We start from the raw sequence: 21,596 nt of genomic DNA, 5'->3' as shown, positions 1-21,596 counted from the left end.
GCGGGAGTCACAGGAAAGAGCACTGGTAGGGGTCTGAGGCTCAGAAACTCCGTGCCTTTGCGGCTCTTGCTCTGGTCCCCTGCCCTGGTTCCTGGGCTGCCGGCCTTTATGTTCCACGCTGTTGATTAGATTTAATAGCACTTCAAGAAAAGACACCTCGATTCTCATGGTGGTTCCAACAACTGTCTCGACTCAGCACGGGTTTGAAATGGGCAAATTCTATCATGAAAGGCCAGTTGGCCCCCCGGGATCTGAAAGGGAGTTTAGATGGGAGGGGGGATGGCCCTGTCTGCACCCACCTAAGTGCAGGTCACCACCCTGACGACCAGTCCTTTGACACCTGCTTGCCCAGCACTTCCTGTGAAACCAGCCCAGCCCTGGCCTCAGGGCTCCAGCTTGGGTAGGGGGGAAAGAAGGAAGCTCACCCCAGAAGCCAGTGCACAATTACCTCCTACATTAGGGATATAGTGTTAGAAATTCTCAAAGAGACATATCACGTGGGCCAGAGGGAGCAGTCAGTAACATCTTTGTAGAGGGGAGTCCTGCAGGTCCTGGAGGGATGGCAGGAGCTGGCAGGAGGAGGGGTGGGGGCTGTGGAGTTGGAGTACCAGGCGAAGCTGGGGTGCCCTGAAGGGGCTCTGAGGGAGCACCCGGGACCCGGCAGGCTGGGAGGCCCACCCGGGAGGGCGGGCTGAAAGGTCTGAGGTGGTTGGGATCAGGGATTCCGGAGGATTCCAAGGGGGGGGGGCAGACTCCAGGAAGTAGGAGGGGGAAGGGAAAGCTTGGAGGAGGGGAATGAGAACGGAACTGGAGAGCAGCCTTCCCCACGTGAACATGGCCTTGTTTCACCTTCCCAAGGCTCCTGGGGGCAGGGCAAGGTCGTGGCTTCCAGATTACATAGACACGTGGCTGTGTCCCTGGAGGTGGATGGGGCTTGGACCCAGGGCTTGTCTAGAAAGAACTCTTCTCCTGAGGCTGTTGCATTGTCCCTGGGGAAAGGTGGCACAGGCTGGCCGTGCAGTGGGTTTGCGGGGGAGGGGTGGTAGTCTGGCTCGCAGCACAGAAGGCCCCAGAGGGCCCTATAAATGACCCTATAAATCCCTGGGAAGGTGTCAGGCTGGTGGAGGCGTCTGTCTGGAGATGGGAGATGGTCTTTCTGAGTGAGTCGGGGGCCGGATCATGGCTTCCCAGCTCCTGCCCAATACATTCTGCATTGCTCAGCTCCTGGAGGGAGTCAGGGGCAGAGGACCCTCCCCGCCCCCTCACTGGCTGACCTCTCAGGGTTCCCTATTCTGTCCCCTTAGCCTGCAATATCCCTGGCCTTCCCTGGGCCCCCAGCTGCCCATGAGAGCGGTGTTAGCGACACGGTGGCCCCTGGCCAGGAGCAGTTCCTGCTGCACCTTCCTGTCGCCGCCACCAGGCTAAATATAACCTGACACTGCACAGCCCTGGGCTGCCGCCGACAGAGACAGCCTCTCTGCCTGGGGGCGGACGGGGAGGACTGGAGCCCCAGCCTCCTGCCCTCAGTGTGACTTTGGGCCCAGCTCCTCCTGCCGAGAGCCAGGCAGGGAGGTGATCCGGGTGAGGATGGCTGCCTCCCCGAGGTCACCTTCCCTGCAGGGACCCGGCACCCTGCCTCGTTAGAGCTCTGGATGCTTCCACAAGGCCATCTGTCATTTCATCTGGCACCCCAGGGCAGGAATCACTTGTCCCTGCAGTACTTACAGGGAGACCGAAGCCCAGAGAGGTGGGTGGCCTGCCTGCAGCCACACAGCAATTGCCCACTTCTCCAGCTGACTGGGGCAGGTCAGCTCAGCCCTGTAGGCTCTTCCCTCAGCCTGCGTTACTCTCTCTTCCTCCACCTCACGCTGGGCTCTCAAATGGGGTCCTTTTGACTCCTTGGCTCAGTGAGGCCAGGTGCCAGGCCTGTCCTGTGCACGGTGCCCCCAGTACATCATGTGGGTGCTCAGTGAATGTTCGTGGGGGAATGAAGAGACACGTTCAAAGGAGCAGTGATGACATCTCATTTACGGATGAGCATCTGGGGACTCTGACCTGAGGGGCTTGCCCAAGGACACTCCGGGTCACCTCAGCCCTCCCTTTCTCTGCCTGCTGGGGGCTGCCCTGAAAGATAAGGCCTGTCCCTGTTGAAGCTGAGTATGGCTTCTGCCTGGAGCCCGGCCAAGGCCAGGGGTGCCCAGAGGTGGGAGATGCAGTTCGGGACTGTGGGTGGGGTCCCAGGTCCCTGGCTGGGTTGGGGTGCCGGGCAGGGACCCTGCCTCTGGCTGCCCGGCTGGGTGTGGTTGGCACCAGATGAAAGTGGGCCGGGCCATGTGTTCTGGTGGAAGACAGCAGGGGGTCGGGAGGGGCTGTACCTGCTGAAGTTGGAATGTGTTCAGGCCTGATTCTCCCCCAGGACCCTGCCCCCTGCCTGTCCTTTCTCCCCTCCTTAGTGACCTGCCATCAGCTGCATGACCTCTGTTGGCTATTAGGATCCGAGGCACAGAGGAACCTGTCAGTGTATGGCTATTAATCAGCCGTGGCCTCCGCTTTCATTGTGTCCATCCCCACAGGGCCCGGGGTGCCCCGAGCTCCGGGAGGTAGGCAAAGGCTGGACACCCAGCCTTCAAGTATCTTCAGCTGGGGCTGGGGGTTGTGTGTGGGGGGTGGTGGTGGTGAATGGGATATTCATTCATCCCTCAAGCCCTGCGGGGTGGGCGTGATCCCCCCCCCCCCCCCGCCGTGTTACCCATGAGCACCCTGAGGCTCCAGGAGGGTAGGTGATTTGCCCAAGGTCATCCTGGAGCAGTGAGCAAAGGCCAGCTGACCTCACAGCCTGCAACGCCCCCCCTCCTTGGCACTGGGGAACCTCACAGCCTTTCTGTGGGCAGTGTGGGGTTCCTGCTGCTCCCCTCCAGGCTGTCCCTTCCCGGAGCGCTCCGCGCTGGTGGCCTCGGGAGAGTTGGCCGTGCCTGCCACAGAGTGGCTTTCCACGGAACTGCAGCCTGGCCCGGCTCTGGGCCCAAGTCAGCCTCTGCTCCAGGGGGAGCTGCCCTGGCGGCAGGGCAAGGTTGGAAGCGGGGGAGGAGCGAAGTGCAGGGTCCAGGGGTAGGTAGGAGTGGGTCTAGGGGAGGGTGGGGCGCCCTTCTGTGTGTGCAGTGCCAGCCCTGGAGGCAGCTGAGCCGTGGACTCTCTGCGTTTCTTTGCTGGGAAGTTGTGTGCAGGTCAGAGCCCCACCACCCACAGGCTGCAATTTGCTCGGGCTGTCCCTGGGCCCAGCCCTTGACCTGTCTGAGCCTCAGCCGCCCTGAGGGACGCACGCTCGCCATAATCCCAGCCCGTGATGGGATGGGGATCGCTGGCAGATCTGGCGGAAGAGCTGGGGAATGGGCGGCCTGACAGCCCGTGGGAGACCCAGCCAGCCCAGCAGGGTGGTGGGAGGAAGGTGGAGCCTCAGAGAGCCCTGGCTGACTTGGGGCCCCTAGCTTTCCTTCCTTCCCTGTCCCCTTGAAAACAGCAGCTGGAGCCTCCCTCCTCACCCTCATCCCCGCAGCCCTCAGGCAGGGCTCCAGTTCACATTTTTGGAATAACCAGGGCTTTGACAGGGTTATTTGAAAGGAAAAATTCCTTGAATGTCGACCAAGGGAGAGGGCCAAGGGGGCTCTGCACGTCGTCGATGTCTGTCTAGAGCGGGGAGCGGCTCTGTACTGTGAAGGGGCTTCTATCTGGAGTTTCGGCGGCCTGGCGGGCGGTGGGGTGGCGATTTGGGATGCCACAGTCCTGGGCTACCTGAGTGACAGCATGCAGTTCTGGTTGCCTCTCTTGCAGAGAAGCCTGAACTGAGTGGGCGTGGGGTATTGAGGCCTTGGGTTCAGACTCCCGAGGCTCTGTGTTGGGGGCAGAATCCCCAGGCCATTCTCGAAGGGTTGGGCTCATCTCCATTTCAGACTTTGGACTTCTCTGAGACGAGTGTCCCCGGAGGAACCGAGGAATGAGAATCAGGGGCCTGGATTACTGGGGTCCCAGGTATGGGTGTCGGGGGTCTTGAGGGCTCAGGTTTCCTGGTCTCTGGCCTCTCCTTAGTCCTGATGAGGACCAGTCCCTGTTCAGGCCGCCGGCCATCACCATATTAGGGCATAAACTCTAGCCGGGCTGCCTGGGTGCCAAACGGTCTCCAGCTGGGCCCGGCCCCCTGCGGCTCGTGACACCGCAGTGGGGCTTCAGCCAGGCCATGTCAGAGGCCAGGGGTCAGGGGACAGCTGCTGGAGGGAGACCCAGACAGAGCCCTCAGCTCAGGTCTCCCAGGCTGAGCCGTGAGGGCAAGGATGCGGTGAGTGGAAGGACTTCGGGGTGGGGTGCGGAGAATTCCTGGCCAGCACTTCCCCTGGCCCAGCTCTCCCCCACCCCCCCACCCCTTATCCCAGTGCTGTCCTGTTCCGGTTGGTTTCAGAGGATGGCGTCAGGAGTGCTGATCTGTCTCCCTCTCCCGGCCTTGTCCCCAACAAGTCCTCCCCACACCGGGAGCATCTCCCAGGACTTAGGCCCTTTGTACCTGGCCTGCCGGAGGCTCAGCCCTCAGGGCCTTGTTGGCAGGCATCTAGCACTAGCCCAAGTCCAAGTCTGGAGGCTGCGGGGATGGGGGTGGGGTGGGGTGGGGGGGCAAGTTTGTTGGCTTCTTCCTGGACTCAGTTCACCACCCACACTTCCTCTCCACCCTCCTCCTTCCTGACCTCACCCTCACCACCAGCACTCCCCCATCCCTCACACCTGCTGCGGGGCCTGCTCTCTGGTGCATTGTTTTAGGTGCTAGGCCCTTCAGAGGGGACAACCTACCGTGGGGAGTTAGGTAGGCCCCTGCAGTTCAGAGAAGACAGGTGGATCACGGGGGAGCCAAGGCAAGGAAAGAAGTTTGACCCAGAATGAGAGGAAGATGAGGAACGCGTCTGGTCCCTGTTGGGTCCATAAAGAAGGAGGAACAGTGTTTACGCGCCTTCCTGTTTCATCCAGGATCGCTTCCTGTGGGTGGGAGTTCTGAGCTGGGCCTCAGAGGCTGAGAGTGGTCACTCTCAGAAATGAAGAGAGAGGGGCGCCTGGGTGGCGCAGTCGGTTAAGCGTCCGACTTCAGCCAGGTCACGATCTCGCGGTCCGTGAGTTCGAGCCCCGCGTCGGGCTCTGGGCTGATGGCTCGGAGCCTGGAGCCTGTTTCCGATTCTGTGTCTCCCTCTCTCTCTGCCCCTCCCCCGTTCATGCTCTGTCTCTCTCTGTCCCAAAAATAAATAAAAAACGTTGAAAAAAAAATTAAAAAAAAAAGAAATGAAGAGAGAGAAGGGTGAGGGGTGGTGCCCTGGACAAGGAGCAGAGGAGGACTGGGTACACTGGGCCTGGTGCACTGACCTCACCTGGTGTAGGGGCTCTGGTGGGCAGAGAGACAGAGATTGGGAGGGGAAAACAAAAGTCAAGGGACAGAGAGAACAATGAGAGACAGAGAGGAAAGGTCTGGAGGCCACGCTTCTCAACTCTCTGCCAAAGGGTTACTTTCCTTTATGTCTACATGTCATAGACCAGCCCTTTTGTGAACTACAAAATCACACGCGTGGACGTTGTGGGAACCCCACATTGCTGTAATGGTTTTGAAACTCTTGCCCTCGACTGGTGAACGCAGCTTGTGGGTCGGCATAGCACTTGGGGACTCATGTAGGGAGAGCAGAGTCAGAGTACCTGTTAGTCCCTCACCGTGTTCGGCACGTGTTGACTTACTTCCTCTTTACAGCTCGTGAGAAAGGAATTACTATCATTCCCATTTCATAGGTGAGGAAAATGAGGCACAAGGAGGCTACATAATTAAAGATAAAACAAAACAAAACAAAACAACTGGAAGCTGGATGCAGAGATCCTGGGCCTGAAGTCTGCGGGCTCACCTGCTGTGCCGGGCTGCCTTGGGCGAGGGAAGGCAAGGATACATCGAGAGGATAGGGAGGGAGACAGAGAGAGGGCTCCACAAGAAGCGGCGAGCACGGGGCGCCTGGGTGGCTCAGTCAGTTAAGCGTCCGACTTCGGCTCGAGTCGTAATCTCACGGTTCATGGGTTCGAGCCCCGCATGGGGCTCTGTGCTGACAGCTCAGAGCCTGGAGCCTGCTTCGGATTCTGTGTCCCCCTCTCTCACTGTGCCTCCCCCACTCACGCTCTGTCTCTCAAAAATAAATAAATGTTAAAAAATTTTTTTTAAAAAGCAGCAGTGAGCTGGAGTGGACAGATTGAGGGAGGGAGCTCAGGATGGCAGGCCCAGGGCAGAAGGAGGGGTCGGCGCAGGAGACACTGGAGAGGACGGGCCGGGAAATGTGGCTGAGGGCCGTGGGGGAGGCATGGACTGGCCCCTTTGGGTCCCGCTCTGCTGTGCCCACCTGAGGGGCCCTGGGGTCACAGTGGCCACGTCCTCCACTCTGCAGGGAGCTGCTTCCTGTGCCTGGTGGACGTGGTGCCCGTAAAGAATGAAGATGGAACTGTCATCATGTTTATCCTCAACTTCGAGGTGGTGATGGAAAAGGACGTGGTGGGGTCCCCGGCCCATGACACCAATCACCGTGGACCCCCCACCAGCTGGTTGGCCCCGGGTAAGTGTAACCATACTCTCAGGTCCCTTTCCTGAGGCCTTGAGGTTACCCAAGGTCAGTGCTCTGCAGGAAGTGGTGTCGGGGTGCCCCTTTCAGAGGTTGGGGAAAGAACACCAAGGATCTGGCCTAGGCCCATCTGGTTCAGGATGGACAGACAGGGCTGGGGTGACAGACTGAGCCCAGATTCACAGGTCTTTGGGACAGGACGTACCTGGTTTCCTAGCCTTACCTGCTTGGGTTCCTACCACAGTGTCTCCTGGGAGTGGTCCTCTCTTCAGCCCCAGGAATGAGGGATTCACCCTTCCCACATGGCCTTGACCATCTTGGAGCAGCTCTCCTGCTCATCAGAAGGGCCCTGTCTCTCAGGGATTCAACTCCCTCTCTGTGTCGCTTCTGCCCCCTGGGCCTTGATCCTGGACTGGCCAGCTCCCTGCCCTGGCCTTGGCTGACTGAGGATTTGAAGGGAATGCTCACCATGGCTGGAGACACAGAGGCCTCACCTCGTGCTCCCGTAACACAAAGCCTCCCCCCCTTCTCCATGATGTCCTTTTTGGGTTTCATTTTAATTTTTCCCCCTGGCAAAAGATTCCACCTCTTGGCTTCTCAAGCGCTGGGAAGGCAGTGTTAATAACCCTGGCTTTACCTGTTCTGCAGGTACTGTCTGCAGGATGGCGGGGCATGGCCGGAAGGCATCGCTCCTCCATGCAAATGCAGGCTCTGCCGTTGACTTGTGAGTTGCACAACTCACGGATGCCTAAATTTCCTCAAGTCTAAACGGGGGATAATGATACCCACCGGCATTGTGAGAGTCAGGCAAAGTGTATGTGGAGCCCACTGTGACCTGTGAGGCTCAAGAAACGGTAGTTTATTATTGTCAGAGCCTTAGATAAGATCCTATGCCGCAAGCTGTTTGAGACTTGAGTTCTGTGCAGCGGGAGTGGGGGTGAAGGTGTGCCGGCTGCCTGGGGCTCCCCGCCTCCCTCCCCTCGGTGGCTGTGGCGCCAGCTCCCAGGCCTCCCTGCCTCCCGGCTGCCCTACCCCCCCCCCCCCATCCCCCGTGGCCATCCGCCTCTCTTCTCCCCGCAGGCCGAGCCAAGACCTTCCGCCTGAAGCTGCCCGCGCTGCTGGCCTTGACGGCCCGGGAGTCATCGGTGCGGCCCGGCGGCGGCGGGGGCGGCGCGGGCGCCCCGGGGGCCGTGGTGGTGGACGTGGACCTGACGCCGGCGGCGCCCAGCCGCGAGTCGCTCGCCCTGGACGAGGTGACGGCCATGGACAACCACGTGGCAGGGCTGGGGCCAGCGGAGGAGCGGCGCGCGCTGGTGGGCCCCAGCTCATCGCCTGCCTGCGCGCCCGACACGCACCCCTCACCCCGGGCGCACAGCCTCAACCCCGACGCCTCCGGCTCCAGCTGCAGCCTGGCCCGGACGCGCTCCCGGGAGAGCTGCGCCAGCGTGCGCCGCGCCTCGTCCGCTGACGACATCGAGGCCATGCGCGCCGGGCTGCCCCCGCCGCCGCGCCACGCCAGCACCGGTGAGGGCCGCAGCACCCGCCGGGCCTGCCCCGTTCGGGGCCCTCAGCTTCCTCTCTCTCAGCCTGGTCCTGTGCGCCTGGGAGATGGAAATCCCATTAAGCACTTACTTAATCCCATTAAGTGGCCTTTTACTCCATTAAATGTCCATTCATCCCATTACATTCTTCCACTGGCAGAGCCTTTGCTGGCTGGTGGAGCTCGCTCTCCCAGGATGGCCCGGAGCAGGGGCGGCCATGGGGAGTGTGAAGGGCAGGAGAGGCCTCTGGGTCCCAGCTACCATCTGGCCCTCGGGCGGGTGCCCAGGGCCCACTGAACAGACGTTTACGGAGGACCATCTTCCTCCATCACCTCACTGCTGTGCCATGGCATGCTTCCTTACAGTGGCAAGGACTCTGGCCTTGTTCTCAGTGACTGCCTGTCTCCTGAGTTGGCCTCACTGACTCACTGTACCCCACGGCCTAGTCCACACCCGGCCTGCCACCCTGACCCGGCTCTCCCCTCCACTCCGGGGGCCATGCACCCCTGCCTGCCACCCTGACCTGGCTCTCCCCTCCACTCCGGGGGCCACGCACCCCTGCCTGCCACCCTGACCCGGCTCTCCCCTCCACTCCGGGGGCCACGCACCCCTGCCTGCCACCCTGACCCGGCTCTCCCCTCCACTCCGGGGGCCATGCACCCCTGCCTGCCACCCTGACCCGGCTCTCCCCTCCACTCCGGGGGCCACGCACCCCTCCCTGCCACCCTGACCCGGCTCTCCCCTCCACTCCAGGGGCCATGCACCCCCTGCGCAGCGGCCTGCTTAACTCCACGTCAGATTCCGACCTCGTGCGCTACCGTACCATTAGCAAGATTCCCCAAATCACCCTCAACTTTGTGGACCTCAAGGGGGACCCCTTCTTGGCTTCGCCCACCAGTGACCGGGAGATCATAGCACCCAAGATAAAGGAGAGGACCCACAATGTCACTGAGAAGGTCACCCAGGTACGTGCCTAGCTCCCTGGCTCTCCTCTCACCCTGGAGGAGCTTGGAGGGGGTGGGAGTGGGCTGTGGTCAAAGGGGGGTGGTGGAGGGGCCTGGTCCGTGAGGGCCTCTGGAGGGTGGGCAGACCCCCTGGCTGGGGGTGGGGTGGGGGATTGCAGAGCTGGGGTGAGAGACAAGTCTGAGAGGTCCTGAGGACGAGAGACTTCAGGGGAGAGGAGGGGAGAAGAGGGGAGGGGAAAGAAGGGGAGGAAAAGAGAGAGGAAGGGAAGGGACCTTGGGATAGGGCAGATACAGAGAACAGGTTGATGGGGCACGGGAGGGACAAGGCAGTTGAGACAAGGTGGGCTGGAGAAGGCAGCCACAGGGACGCGATGGGGTCTGCTCACTGGGTGTGGTGAAGGAGGTATGGGGTGGGCTAGGGGCAAACTTACAAGAGACTTCAAATGAGAAGGGGCCACGGAGGTCAAGGTCAGGGGTCTTGATTCTTCTAGGCCGACGTGATAAGCTAGAGGGAGGTGGGGGGGTCCCGTGCTAGGGCTTGAACGGCTTGGAGGTATGCATCCCTGTCCCCAAACCACGGGACAGGGGAGGGGAGGGTATGATGGTGGGTGCCCTGATACAGAGGGATTAAGTCCCAGAGAAGACCACCAGCCTTTGGGGGCACTGCCCAAGACCGTCCTGTGGCAGGACCAGCCTGGTCTCCTGGTCCCCCGGTAGCAAGGTTGCTGGCACCACCCCCCACCGCCCGGTCCATGCCAACTCCTTCATATTCTGGCCTTGGGGGTGGGGTGGGGGAGAGGGTCCTGAGTGGGGATGCCTGCAGTAGGTGACGAGCCCGGGATGGTGGGGGCTCCTGGGCCGCACCTGCTGAGCCCCAGTCTCTGTTGCCCCCCTCCTGCGCCTTCCTCGGCAGCTCCTTGAGTTGGCCCGAGGGAGGGAGCTGCCCCCTTTCGCCCGCTGTTGTCGCTGCCAGCCTCCTCGGCCCTCCTCCTGGCCCTGCTCCCGCTGCCTCTGGCTCTCTGGGTCCCTGCCAGGTCTCCAGCCCCTTGGCCTTGACTCCAGAATGTTCCCCCTCACCCCAGGCCCCATATCTGGTTGCCTGCCCCTCTCCCCCTCCTGCCTCTGCCTCTCGTTCCCACCTGGAGCCCCGGTTGTCTGCCCTGCTCCTGCGCCCGCAGCCTGTGCCTGTCGCGTTGTGGTCTGTGCTTTTGGTCTATATGTGGCAGCGTGCGTGTGTGTGTTCCTGGCTTTGCCTGTCACCGGGCGGTCTCTCCATCTCTGGGTGTCGGTCTGAGTCTGGCTGGCTGGGCACTGGACCGGAGGGGCGGGGGTGTCGGGGAGACCATTAATCTGCGGTGACAGGCCTGGCTGCCGGGGGGAGGGGGAGGGGCGCGGGCTGCGGGAGCGGCTGCAGCAGGAGCCCTGGATCGGGCCGCGGGGGAGGGGGCCGCTGGCCAGCCCAGGCAGGGCGGGGGAGCCCAGTGTGGCGGGGGTGGGGGTGGGGGCCTGGGAGGAGGGGCCGGCCGAGGAGCCGAGGTTCCGACCGCGGAGCTGCTGCTGGGCTGGCGGGCGGGCAGGGCGCAGCACGTTGGCAGCGGGGGGCCCCGCACCGGGGGGCCATGGGCGGCCCGAGCCAGGCAGGCTGCTGTCCACACTCACTGCCAGGGTGACCCCAGCCCCGGGGCCCAGCCCCAGCGACCCTGGCTTCATGCCAGAGACGGCCCTGGGCGCCAGGCCGCCAGCCTCTGGGGCGCAGCCTGGGCTGGGACTGCTGCTGGGGCGCAGGTGGGGCCCTGGCCAGGCCCTCGGGCTCCAGGGCGGGCAGGCTGGGGGGAGCCCAGTCCTCCATGGCGGCCCCAGCAGGGAAGGCGAGCGGGACAGGGGCTCTGCAGCCCAGGGCCCAGAAAGGCCGGGTGAGGCGGGCCGTGCGCATCTCCAGCCTGGTGGCCCAGGAGGTAGGTGACCCTCCCCCCCCCCCCCAGCCACTCCCCCCCTTCCCCGGGCCGGGGCACTGAGGCAGGCGGTGGCGAGGTGGCAATTTGGGTGCGGCCTGGAAGGCTCTGGCTCCGGGGCCGGGCCGGAAGAGGGCTTCTGAGAAGCAGGATGGTTCGGGGGAGCCGTGGGGGCTGCTGCTCTGCTCAGCCCACCGCTGGCCCCTTGCTCGCTCTCCTCCAGACCGGCTGTGCCCGGGTGGACAGTGCTTCTCTTGCCAGGGCTTTCCCTCTGCCATGGCTTCCCTGGCCCACGGTCCTGACTCCAAATGCAAAAGGAGGAGAGGGAGAAGAGGAATGAGATGGGTGCCCAGAGACGATGACGGTGGGCGAAGGGGGAGGAGGAGGAGAGGAGCACGGTGGGACACCGGCGCGGCCTGGCCCTGGGGCTCTAATGCTCCCCACTGTGTGCCGGGGTGGGCCCTGAGGTGGGGGAGGGAGGCTTGGGCTGCTTCAAGGGTCTGAGGAGGGTGGGGGTCAGAGGCCACTGGATGGCGGTGAGGGCAACCGGAACTCAACCACCTGGATCACCTCTTCCCTGGCAGCCTGAGGTGCTGGTGGCTGTGCTGTCTTCCCCCAGGTTGATGATTCTGTAGGCACCTCCTGGGAGTCACCTCTCTGCCCCCAGGGGCTTCTGTCAGCCTGGAGCAGGCTCAGGGCAGTGGGAGGCGGCTGAGGAGTGAGGCTGAGAATCCCACCCACCACCTGCACCTGACTCTGCTTTGGGTCCTGGGCTCCTCCCAGCAGGGGAGCAGGTGTGGGGGGGAAGAAGCCCACCCACAGGTGAGGACCCGGGATTTGGCGTAAATAAGCTTCAGTATTCTGTGGGACCACGAGTCAAGGGGGGTTACATGCCTGGCCCAAGGCCGTATGGTAAGCTGGTGGTTGCAGAGCAAGGCCAGGCCCCTGTAAGGTGTGGGTCCAGGCCGTGAGTCCCAGGCTTGCCCCGTGTGTGTGCGGTTGTGCACTGGGCCTTGCTATGTGTGGACTCTGGGGTGGGGGTAGGGTCACTGCTGTTGGCCTCTGAGGCTTGGGGATGAGCCCCATCCAGGGGCAGGCACCTTCTTCCACCCGTTGTCTGTGGGAGCCCTGGCTGGTTCCATTTTTTCAATCCTCATGTGACCAATGAAAGGCCACTGCTTCATGCTCTCTGCCTTAAGGAGCAAAGCAGCTAGGGCTGAAGGCAGGGCAAGACACATGCTTCTTCCCGTCCCCCAGCCCCCAGCTGCTCCCCCCTGCCCACATCATACGTCTCTGGAGCTGCCCATATCTACTTTAGGGTGGCCAAACCCCTAACCACGGCCCGTCTTACCTTCCAGTTACTTCCTCTAAGGGGATGGTCTCCAAACAGCCCATCTGGTGATGGTGGGCCCAGGGGATCCCCAGCTTGAGTATGAATGGGAATCTTTGGGGGTTCCATCCACCCCAACTGTCCCCAGCCCAGAGGCCTGAGGATGTGGGGCCCCAGCACTCAGTGCTTCTTGGAACAGGGCCAGTAACCTTGGTTCTCAAGGGGCTGGCTGAGGCCTTGGGTTTGGCTCCCTAGGGGTGGCAGGGCCAAGGCTGGAGGGCCTAGTGGGGGGGCTCTTGGGTTGAGTCGGATGTCCGTAAGAGAGGATTCTCGGGGGCAGGAGGGGGCAACGGGGGACAGACAGGCTCCTGGCCCATTGTGGGAAGGCTGGCCTCAGTCCTTCCTAGTTTGGCTTGGGAAGAGAACGACACGGCTGCTGCCACCTGGTGTGGATGGCAGGCCTGCCTCTGAGAGGGCAGGATGTGAGGTGAGCCTGTGCAGGACTGGGTGTGACACTTCTGAACATTTGCCTGTGTGCGTGTCCTTCTGTGTACGCGTGGGCATGAGTATGGCTGGGTTAGGTCTTCCGTGGGCCTTTGTAGGTGTGTGGGAAGGCAGAGCTTGAGGGCTGCCCTGGGTCTGGGGAGTGATGTGTGCGTGTGTGTGCGTGTGTGTGTTGTATATGTGGTGTCTGGGGGCAGTGGGCGAGGTCACGCGGTAGAGTTCTAACCATAGCTATGGGTGCGCATAGCTGGTGGGGAGTAGCACGTCTGGGTATCACTGCATGGTGCTCCGAATTCAGGTATCCAGACAGCAGGTCCGCGTGCCCCGTGGGGAAGTGGAGCGCCTGGGTCACGAGGTGGCCACGGGATGGGCATTCCGACTGGAGCTTGTCGGCTCTCCCCCTTACCCTGCTTGGTCTCTTCCCTGGAGGCCCAGCAGAGATGTCGTCTGCTGCCACCCTGGAGACCTCTCGCCCTCCCCTGCCCCGGACTCCGGTGGGACGTCATCTCCTCACCCCTGCCCCCCCACCCTCCCTACCGGTCCAGGTCCTGTCCCTGGGGGCTGATGTGCTGCCAGAGTATAAGCTGCAGGCGCCTCGGATCCACCGCTGGACCATCCTGCACTACAGCCCCTTCAAGGCCGTGTGGGACTGGCTCATCCTGCTGCTGGTCATCTACACGGCCGTCTTCACACCTTACTCGGCCGCCTTCCTGCTGAAGGAGACGGAAGAGGGCTCCACGGCCCCTGACTGTGGCTACGCCTGCCAGCCGCTGGCCGTGGTGGACTTCATTGTGGACATCATGTTCATCGTGGACATCCTCATCAACTTCCGCACCACGTACGTGAATGCCAATGAGGAGGTGGTCAGCCACCCCGGCCGCATCGCCGTCCACTACTTCAAGGGCTGGTTCCTCATCGACATGGTGGCCGCCATCCCCTTCGACCTGCTCATCTTTGGCTCTGGCTCTGAGGAGGCAAGTTGGCAGGGAGGCCGGGGCCGGGAGGGCACCGGGAAAAGGAGAGAAGGTGAGGGGGTACAGGGGGCAGCTGCCCCTTGGCCACTGTCCCTCTCCAGGTGAGCCACTCCCCAGGCAGAGGGCCAGAGAGGCCGCCTTTTTGTCTTTGTCCGTCCAAAGAGGCCGCCATGTTCTAATCACACAGAAGTGGCCTGGGAACTCGTGGGGGTTCTAGGCGGGCGCCTAAGGGTGGGTGTTGTATCTTCCAGAGCCCCATTCTCACCGGGGGGACCGTGAGCCCCCCTTTTGTCACAAAGCTGGGACAGAGATTAACGGGACTGTGTGCCGGGCTTAGGGAATGGGAGCTTCCGTCATTAGGAGGCCCTGGGAGGAGGTATTTGGGGATTTTACTTCCAGTGCCCCCTCCCTCCTCCCTTGTTCCCGCACTGAACGTCTGTCCCCCACCCCGCAGCTGATCGGGCTGCTGAAGACGGCGCGGCTGCTGCGGCTGGTGCGTGTGGCGAGGAAGCTGGACCGCTACTCGGAGTACGGGGCAGCCGTGCTCTTCCTGCTCATGTGCACTTTCGCGCTCATTGCGCACTGGCTGGCCTGCATCTGGTACGCCATCGGCAACATGGAGCAGCCACACGTGGACTCCCGCATCGGCTGGCTGCACAACCTGGGCGACCAGATCGGCAAGCCCTACAACAGCAGCGGCCTGGGAGGCCCCTCCATCAAGGACAAGTACGTCACGGCCCTCTACTTCACCTTCAGCAGCCTCACCAGCGTGGGCTTCGGCAACGTCTCCCCCAACACCAACTCGGAGAAGATCTTCTCCATCTGTGTCATGCTCATTGGCTGTGAGTGTGTCCTCGGGGGCGGGGTGGCCCGGAGTCTGGGAAGAGCCCGAGATGGGCCAGAGCAGGGCGGTGGGGGGCGGTGGGGGGAAGCCCTGAGACCAGGAGCAGAGCATGTGTGGGGGCTGGGACACCAGGCGGAGACTCAAGGCAGAGCCCAAGGGCACGTGGACCTGGGCTTCTGTGTTTGTGCGTCTCTCGTGCGTGCTTCCACTGAGATGTGACTGCGTGTGTCGTCGACCCGGCGCAGGGGCGGGCGGGGTCCCTCGATGCTGATGTCCCCACTCACCCCGCCCCCAGCCCTCATGTACGCCAGCATCTTCGGCAACGTGTCGGCCATCATCCAGCGTCTGTACTCCGGCACTGCCCGCTACCACACGCAGATGCTACGGGTGCGGGAGTTCATCCGCTTCCACCAAATCCCCAACCCCCTCCGCCAGCGTCTCGAGGAGTATTTCCAGCACGCCTGGTCCTACACCAACGGCATCGATATGAACGCGGTGAGGCCGCTCGGCTTCGCCGGTGGTGGGCTGGAGGGAGCAGGGTCACAGTGAGACTTCCCTGGATGCAGTGAGCACGTCCAACGGCATCACGTTCTTTGGTTCAGGCGGTCACGGTGCTAGTGCCTAGAAGGACCCCGAGAAGTACGTTCTGCTTTTGATAGCGGAGCTCGTGGACTGGGAGAACTCTCACTGTGGGGCGGGCCCAACCAGGCCCTTCCGTACAGGCAAAGCATTTAATCCTTACGACGGCCCCAGGCAGGAGCTGGTCTCTACACCTCACACTAGAGAATGGAGGCTGAGAGCAGGGAAGCATCGTTCCCGGAGGGCGAGCGAGGGCGCCCAGCTAGAAGGGGTGGACTCTCTGATGCTCCTCTCAGGGTCTCGGGGTGGGGGGTGCGGGGCCTGAAGACAGCGTGCTGAGCCAGCCCAACGCCCCCAGGTGCTGAAAGGCTTCCCCGAGTGCCTGCAGGCAGACATCTGTCTGCACCTGAACCGCTCGCTGCTACAGCACTGCAAGCCTTTCCGAGCGGCCACCAAGGGCTGCCTGAGGGCCCTGGCCATGAAGTTCAAGACGACACATGCACCGCCAGGGGACACGCTGGTGCATGCTGGGGACCTGCTCACCGCCCTCTACTTCATCTCCCGGGGCTCCATTGAGATCCTGCGGGGCGACGTTGTCGTGGCCATCCTGGGTACGGGGCTAGGTGCGGGGGACCGGGTGCTAGGTGGAGGCCTGGAGAGCTCTCAGGACACGGTTGTTGGGGCCGTGGACCCACTCCTGCCTGCAAGTAATTCACCTAAGCTTAGACCCTCCACGGGGGGGGCAGTGGAGAGGAGCCCCACGTGGGGCGGGGCTGCTGAACTCTGAGGCTCCTTAGACTCTGTTCCCTACAGGCTCTCCCCACAGGCAGCGACGCTCTTGCTTCCTGAAGGCAGGACCAAATCCAGATACTCCAAAGTGGGCAGTGGAGGGAGGTTATGCATCTGATTTTACTAAGGAAATTTACTCAGTTCCCTGCGGCCTCAGGTGATACAGCCCAGCCCAGCCCTCACCATCTTCAAAGCAAAGGGAGTCTCACCCCTCCTTCCCTCCCAGTTGTGCCTGGGCAGGGGGCTTCCTGTCCTCTGCCTGTCCTTCCCTTGGCCATGTGCCTCAGGGCAGATGCATCACAGGGGGCCATGTTAGATTTTTATTTCTCAGGTCAGTCAACACCTATACTCACTCCACAAACAGCCCGAACACAACAGACAACCCAAGTTTCACTATGTAACACTTAGCTTTAGTGCGTGTGATACATTCTGGTGTCTTCTGTGCTGTGATCAGCTTTGCTATCCTATTTTCTTTTGGTAAACAAAAATGCTGGTCTTGTTTCGCTGCTGTGTTATGACCTATAGCTTGAAGGGCCCTGTTTATGAGGGTGCAGTGATTGGCCAGGATGGTGTTTGGGGCATAGGGTTTGGAGGGGGGTAAAAGTGGACTTAGAACCCAAGGAAGCCAGGGCCATGGGCAGAGAGGGGTGTATCCAGGCTGGTCCCGCTGGCCGGTCCCAGTTGTTGGAAGGCAAGGAGGTCCAAGCCCTCTATGCCCCCACGGCACCGATGGCCATACTGAACAAATCCTGCTTTGGGGAGCAGCGGGGAGATGGGGCTGGCTAGTCCCTCCCTGGCTCTGGGGGCTGGGGCTGGTGGGTGGGTGGCCAGCCCAAGGGGAGGCCCCCAGCCTCCAGCCCCCAGCCCAGGCTGAGAATGCCGGGAAGACAGATGCCTTTTCCCTGTACTGCTGCGCAGGGGCTGAGCCCCTACTCTTGGTGTCCCTCCTACAGGGAAGAATGACATCTTTGGAGAGCCTTTAAACCTGTATGCTCGGCCCGGCAAGTCCAATGGGGACGTGCGGGCCCTCACCTACTGCGACCTGCACAAGATCCACCGGGATGACCTACTGGAGGTGCTGGACATGTACCCCGAGTTCTCGGACCACTTCTGGTCCAGCCTGGAAATCACCTTCAACCTGCGGGACGTGAGTGGGCTGCCCTGAGGAGGCTGTACCCTGGTGGCTGCCCCCGACTGGGGTGACCTCGCTGGGCCTGTTTCCCTGCCTGTCAAACCGTATCGGAGCTGGAGGAGGTCAAAGGCCCGGCCTCAGCTCTCTTGGCGGAGCAGAGCATCTGCGCGGGGAAAGCTTCCTCACGGCGGGTGCTCCGGGCTCCACGTTCTCTGCGTTAACGAGGGGGTTGGGGCTGACCCTGGCAGGGCAGGTGGGCGCGGAAGGGCCCTGACACCGCTTTTGGTTCTAGACCAACATGATCCCTGGGTCTCCCGGCAGCGCGGAGCTGGAGGGCGGCTTCAACAGGCAACGCAGGCGCAAGCTGTCCTTCCGCCGGCGCACCGACAAGGGTGAGGCGGGTGAGGCGGGGGCGGGGCGGGGCGGGGGGGGGGGGGGAGGGCAGGGTCCAAGGGAGGGGGACGGGGCGCGGGGGCGGGCGGTAACTGCGCGTAGCTCTGCAGACTCTCGTGCCCCTACCTTCAGTGTTCCCCATTCTCTCGCCCCTACTGCCCCAACGCTGTCCACTTCCCTTTAATGCCCACTTGAACTGGCACCTCCTCCGGGAGGCCCTCTTCCACCCTCCTGGGTGCCGACCTAAGCTTCTTTGGGCCTCAAGCGGCTGGCGGCTTGGCGCTGCCTTGAACTCATGAGGGCAGAAGAGAAAGACAAAGGAGGGCGAGGGGGCCAGCGCAGGGGGTCCCAGAGAGCCCCGCCCAGCAGTCAGCAGTCAGAGTCGACCTGGTCCCCCTCCCCCCCCGGGGGTTCTCATTCCGCTTGAGCGTGGGTGGTGGGGGGGGCGGGGTTGGAGGGGGCCGGGGGTAAGAAGAGCGGAGGAAACAACCGGGGACAAACCAGGACGTCCTGGCGCAGCCCTCTCCCAGGCCTACTCGGTCCCCTCCCCTCCTCTCCCCTTCCGTGCCTCCTGCCTTCTCTGAGGCCCGTTCTCTGTTTCCCACAGACCCGGAACAGCCAGGGGAGGTGTCGGCCTTGGGGCCGGGCCGGGCGGGGGCAGGGCCGAGTAGCCGGGGCCGGCCAGGGGGACCGTGGGGGGAGAGCCCATCCAGCGGCCCCTCCAGCCCTGAGAGCAGTGAGGATGAGGGCCCAGGCCGCAGCTCCAGCCCCCTCCGCCTGGTGCCCTTCTCCAGCCCCAGGCCCCCCGGAGAGCCGCCGGGTGGGGAGCCGCTGACGGAGGAAGGGGAGAAGAGCAGTGACACTTGTAACCCGCTGTCAGGTAGGGTGGGGGCCCGGCTCAGGTGGGTGGGGCGTGGCATCTGACCTGGCCTCAACCCAGTTCTCTGGCTCCAGGCGCCTTCTCAGGAGTGTCCAACATCTTCAGCTTCTGGGGGGACAGTCGGGGCCGCCAGTACCAGGAGCTGCCTCGCTGCCCTGCCCCCACCCCCAGCCTCCTGAACATCCCCCTGTCCAGCCCCAGCCGGAGGCCCCGGGGCGACGTGGAGAGCAGGCTGGATGCCCTTCAGAGGCAGCTCAACAGGTGAGGGCGGCTCTGTGTGTCGAGGGGGCGGGGCCTGTGTGTGTGTGTGTGTGTGTGTGTGTGTGCGCGCGCGCGCGCGCGCCAGATCTTTGGTTTCTGGTAGTATTATAGCCTGAAAGGAGGGTGTCTGCTCCGTGTGGGCTTGTCCGTGTGGGCCACACCCTGACCCCCTCCTCCCGTTCAGTGCTGAGAGAGGGACCGCACACATAGAATGGAGAGGGAGCCTGGGGTGGACCAGCTGGCTGGTCCGTAAGGTGGTTCCGAAATCACCCGGCGTCTCCACATCCCCGAGAGCCAGAGCATCCTCCTCCTTCTTGCCCCAGGCTGGAGACCCGGCTGAGTGCAGACATGGCCAGTGTCCTGCAGCTGCTGCAGAGGCAGATGACGCTGGTCCCACCTGCTTACAGTGCTGTGACCACCCCGGGGCCCGGCCCCCCCTCCACCTCCTCTCTGCTGCCCGTCAGCCCCATCCCCACCCTCACCCTGGACTCGCTTTCTCAGGTAAGTTCCAGAGCCCTCTGCCTGCCCAAGGCACCCCAGCCCTTGCCGTTTCTGCCCCCGGCCCACTCAAACCTGCTTTGCCGTCCTTTTCCTGAAACGCGGGGCCTCAGCTTCCTCCCACCCCCGTTTCTGCCCTCGTCCCGGGCTGGACTTTTGGAGGAGGACTGCCTCGGGAGCTGCAGGCACAGGGCGAGGCAGGAGAGCCCCCAAACCAAAGCCCCCAAACAGCAGGACCAAGGAAACCAGCGGGCTGAGAGGGGTCACCTAAACGGCTAGATCTACTCAGGGGGACTGTGTCATGGCCAGGAGGGGTCTCCGAGGCCTGGTGGTGGGTGCTGCGTGCCAGTCCACCCCCGGCACGGGGTCCCTGCTGTGACCAGCCGCTGCTCGGCTCTGGCTCCGCTGCCCACCTGTGGCTCTCACGGCAGCCACTCTGCAGGGTTGTCGCGATGGCCTTGGCTGAGCCCCAAGGTGGCGCTTCTGGCCCGCATCTCTCCCCTCCCACGGGAGAGGGCCTCTGTTGCCCTTCGTCCTCTCCTGAGTGGACTTGTGCGCTCCCGGCCCCCCGACAAGACAGCTGCGTCTGGGCCCCAAGAAGGGGGTTCTTCTGGCTCCCAGAGGTGGCCTGGGATCTGCTCCCCCCTTCCTCTGGCATCCGCTCCCCCTCCCATATGCTGCCTGCTCCTGTTTGCAGACACCAGGGCCCACGTCAGCAAATGTGCCAGTCTCCCTTCACGGCCTCCCCCGCGGAGCTCTCCCAGCATGCTCGTCAGCATCCACAAACCCCTCCCGCCTGCCCTGGCACTCTCCCCGGCCTTCCGGGGCCTGGCCGCCAGCCTGCCTCTGCTTCTAGGTCCCTGAGTGCCTTCTAGATTGGAGGAAGGGGCCTTGTTTCTTTTCCTGTCCCCACTCAGGGCCCCTTATTCTGGGTTGGGTTTGGATTCGTCTGCCATGTTCCCTGGGGGGAAGAGGGGAGTGGCTGCAGCCTTGGGCTCCCCCTGTGTCAGGGGCCACTCCCAGGGCTCCCGGCTGCCCGCTTTGGCTCCTGCCCGCTGCGAGTGCATTTCTCCTCTTCCAACCCCAGCGCTTGCCTGTTGTGCTCCAGGTCCCGCCCTGTGTGGCTCGGCCCTTGTCCTTGTCCCGTTGGGCCCTCTTCTGTTCCCCAGTCCTCTGTCACCGAATTCTCCTGACCCTCTCTGTCGTTTGACCCTCCTCTCTATTCACCCGAAAGCCCCCTCCGTCCCCTCACTCCCCTTCCACAGGCTCCTCGTCTGCTCACACTGCGTTCTCTCTGCAGGTTTCCCAGTTCATGGCGTTGGAGGAGCTCCCCCCGGGGACCCCAGAGCTCCCCCAAGACGGCCCCACTCGACGCCTCTCCCTGCCGGGCCAGCTGGGGGCCCTCACCTCCCAGCCCCTGCACAGACATGGCTCAGACCCGGGCAGTTAGTGGGGCTGCCCACTGTGGACACGTGGCTCACCCAGGGTTCAGCGCACTGCCTGGGCCGCTCCCCTCAGAGGCCCTGCCCGGGAGGCCCTGGCCAAGAAAGGGGAGAGGAACATGAAGGCACAGCCCCCCCCCCACCCAGCCCTTGGGCCCATCTCTTCCTGCAGTCCCCTGGGCCCCAATAGGAGGGGCAGGGGCAGGGACAGGGCCGGGCAGTGGACGGGGGTCTGTGGTCTCCCCACTGCCCTGGGGGCATTAGCTGGTCTAACTGCCCGGAGGCACCCGGCCCTGGGCCTTAGGCACCTCAAGGACTTTTCTGCTATTTACTGCTCTTATTGTTAAGGATAATAATTAAGGATCATATGAATAATTAATGAAGATGCTGATGACTATGAATAATAAATAATTATCCTGAGGAGGCTCCAGGGTGCCGGACCGTGCGGCCCTGGGCCGGCTGTAGCGTGCGTTCACATTCACACATGTGCGCATGCGCCGGGCTCCGTGGGACTCTGGGCGTATCTGTCTGCGTGGGCAGGGTCTGCAGGGGCTGCCCTGATACCTGGGGGTGGAGCGTGCGCAGAAGAGGTGTTCCCTGGGGTCTGCCGTGGGGCATCTCCAAGGCCTCCTGACTCCCACAAGGAGTTCCCGATAGCCAAGCACTGCCTGGAGTGTTGTGAATAGAGAGGCAGTGCTCATGCGATGCCAGGACCGGGTCCAGCCCCTCAGGGTCGTGTTTCGCTGGGTGGCATACTGGCTCCCAGAGCTGACCATACACTGGCTTGTCCCCTTACACGCTTCATGAACCCAGCCCACACTGACCCTAACCTGGGGCTGCGTTGGTTAATTCTGGCCCATGTACCCCAACCCCCTGACTTGGCCTTACCTCGACC

General features: G+C 62.9%; 1 protein-coding gene across 1 annotated transcript in view; it reads left to right on the top strand.

Moving 5' to 3' along the window:
• The window catches only part of KCNH2 (potassium voltage-gated channel subfamily H member 2), a 32,292-nt gene extending 11,216 nt beyond the window's left edge, over nt 1-21,076 (top strand). The window contains exons 3-15 of the mRNA XM_047096044.1: nt 6,447-6,611; nt 7,698-8,141; nt 8,912-9,123; nt 13,455-13,883; nt 14,338-14,725; nt 15,023-15,222; nt 15,665-15,917; nt 17,049-17,242; nt 17,520-17,619; nt 18,228-18,500; nt 18,575-18,761; nt 19,085-19,262; nt 20,560-21,076. Coding sequence (XP_046952000.1) covers nt 6,447-6,611; nt 7,698-8,141; nt 8,912-9,123; nt 13,455-13,883; nt 14,338-14,725; nt 15,023-15,222; nt 15,665-15,917; nt 17,049-17,242; nt 17,520-17,619; nt 18,228-18,500; nt 18,575-18,761; nt 19,085-19,262; nt 20,560-20,709 — 3,173 coding nt within the window. The 3' untranslated portion in view covers nt 20,710-21,076. The remainder of the gene's footprint in view (nt 1-6,446; nt 6,612-7,697; nt 8,142-8,911; nt 9,124-13,454; nt 13,884-14,337; nt 14,726-15,022; nt 15,223-15,664; nt 15,918-17,048; nt 17,243-17,519; nt 17,620-18,227; nt 18,501-18,574; nt 18,762-19,084; nt 19,263-20,559) is intronic.
• The last annotated feature ends 520 nt before the right edge of the window (nt 21,077-21,596 follow it).

This window comes from Lynx rufus, unplaced genomic scaffold (genome assembly GCF_022079265.1).
Source record: "Lynx rufus isolate CCGP_SWC_20201006 ecotype Redwood Valley unplaced genomic scaffold, mLynRuf1.p SCAF_4, whole genome shotgun sequence".
Lineage (NCBI taxonomy): Eukaryota > Metazoa > Chordata > Mammalia > Carnivora > Felidae > Lynx > Lynx rufus.
The sequence above is the reverse complement of the archived record's forward strand: the minus strand, read 5'-3'. Positions and strand labels throughout refer to the sequence as shown.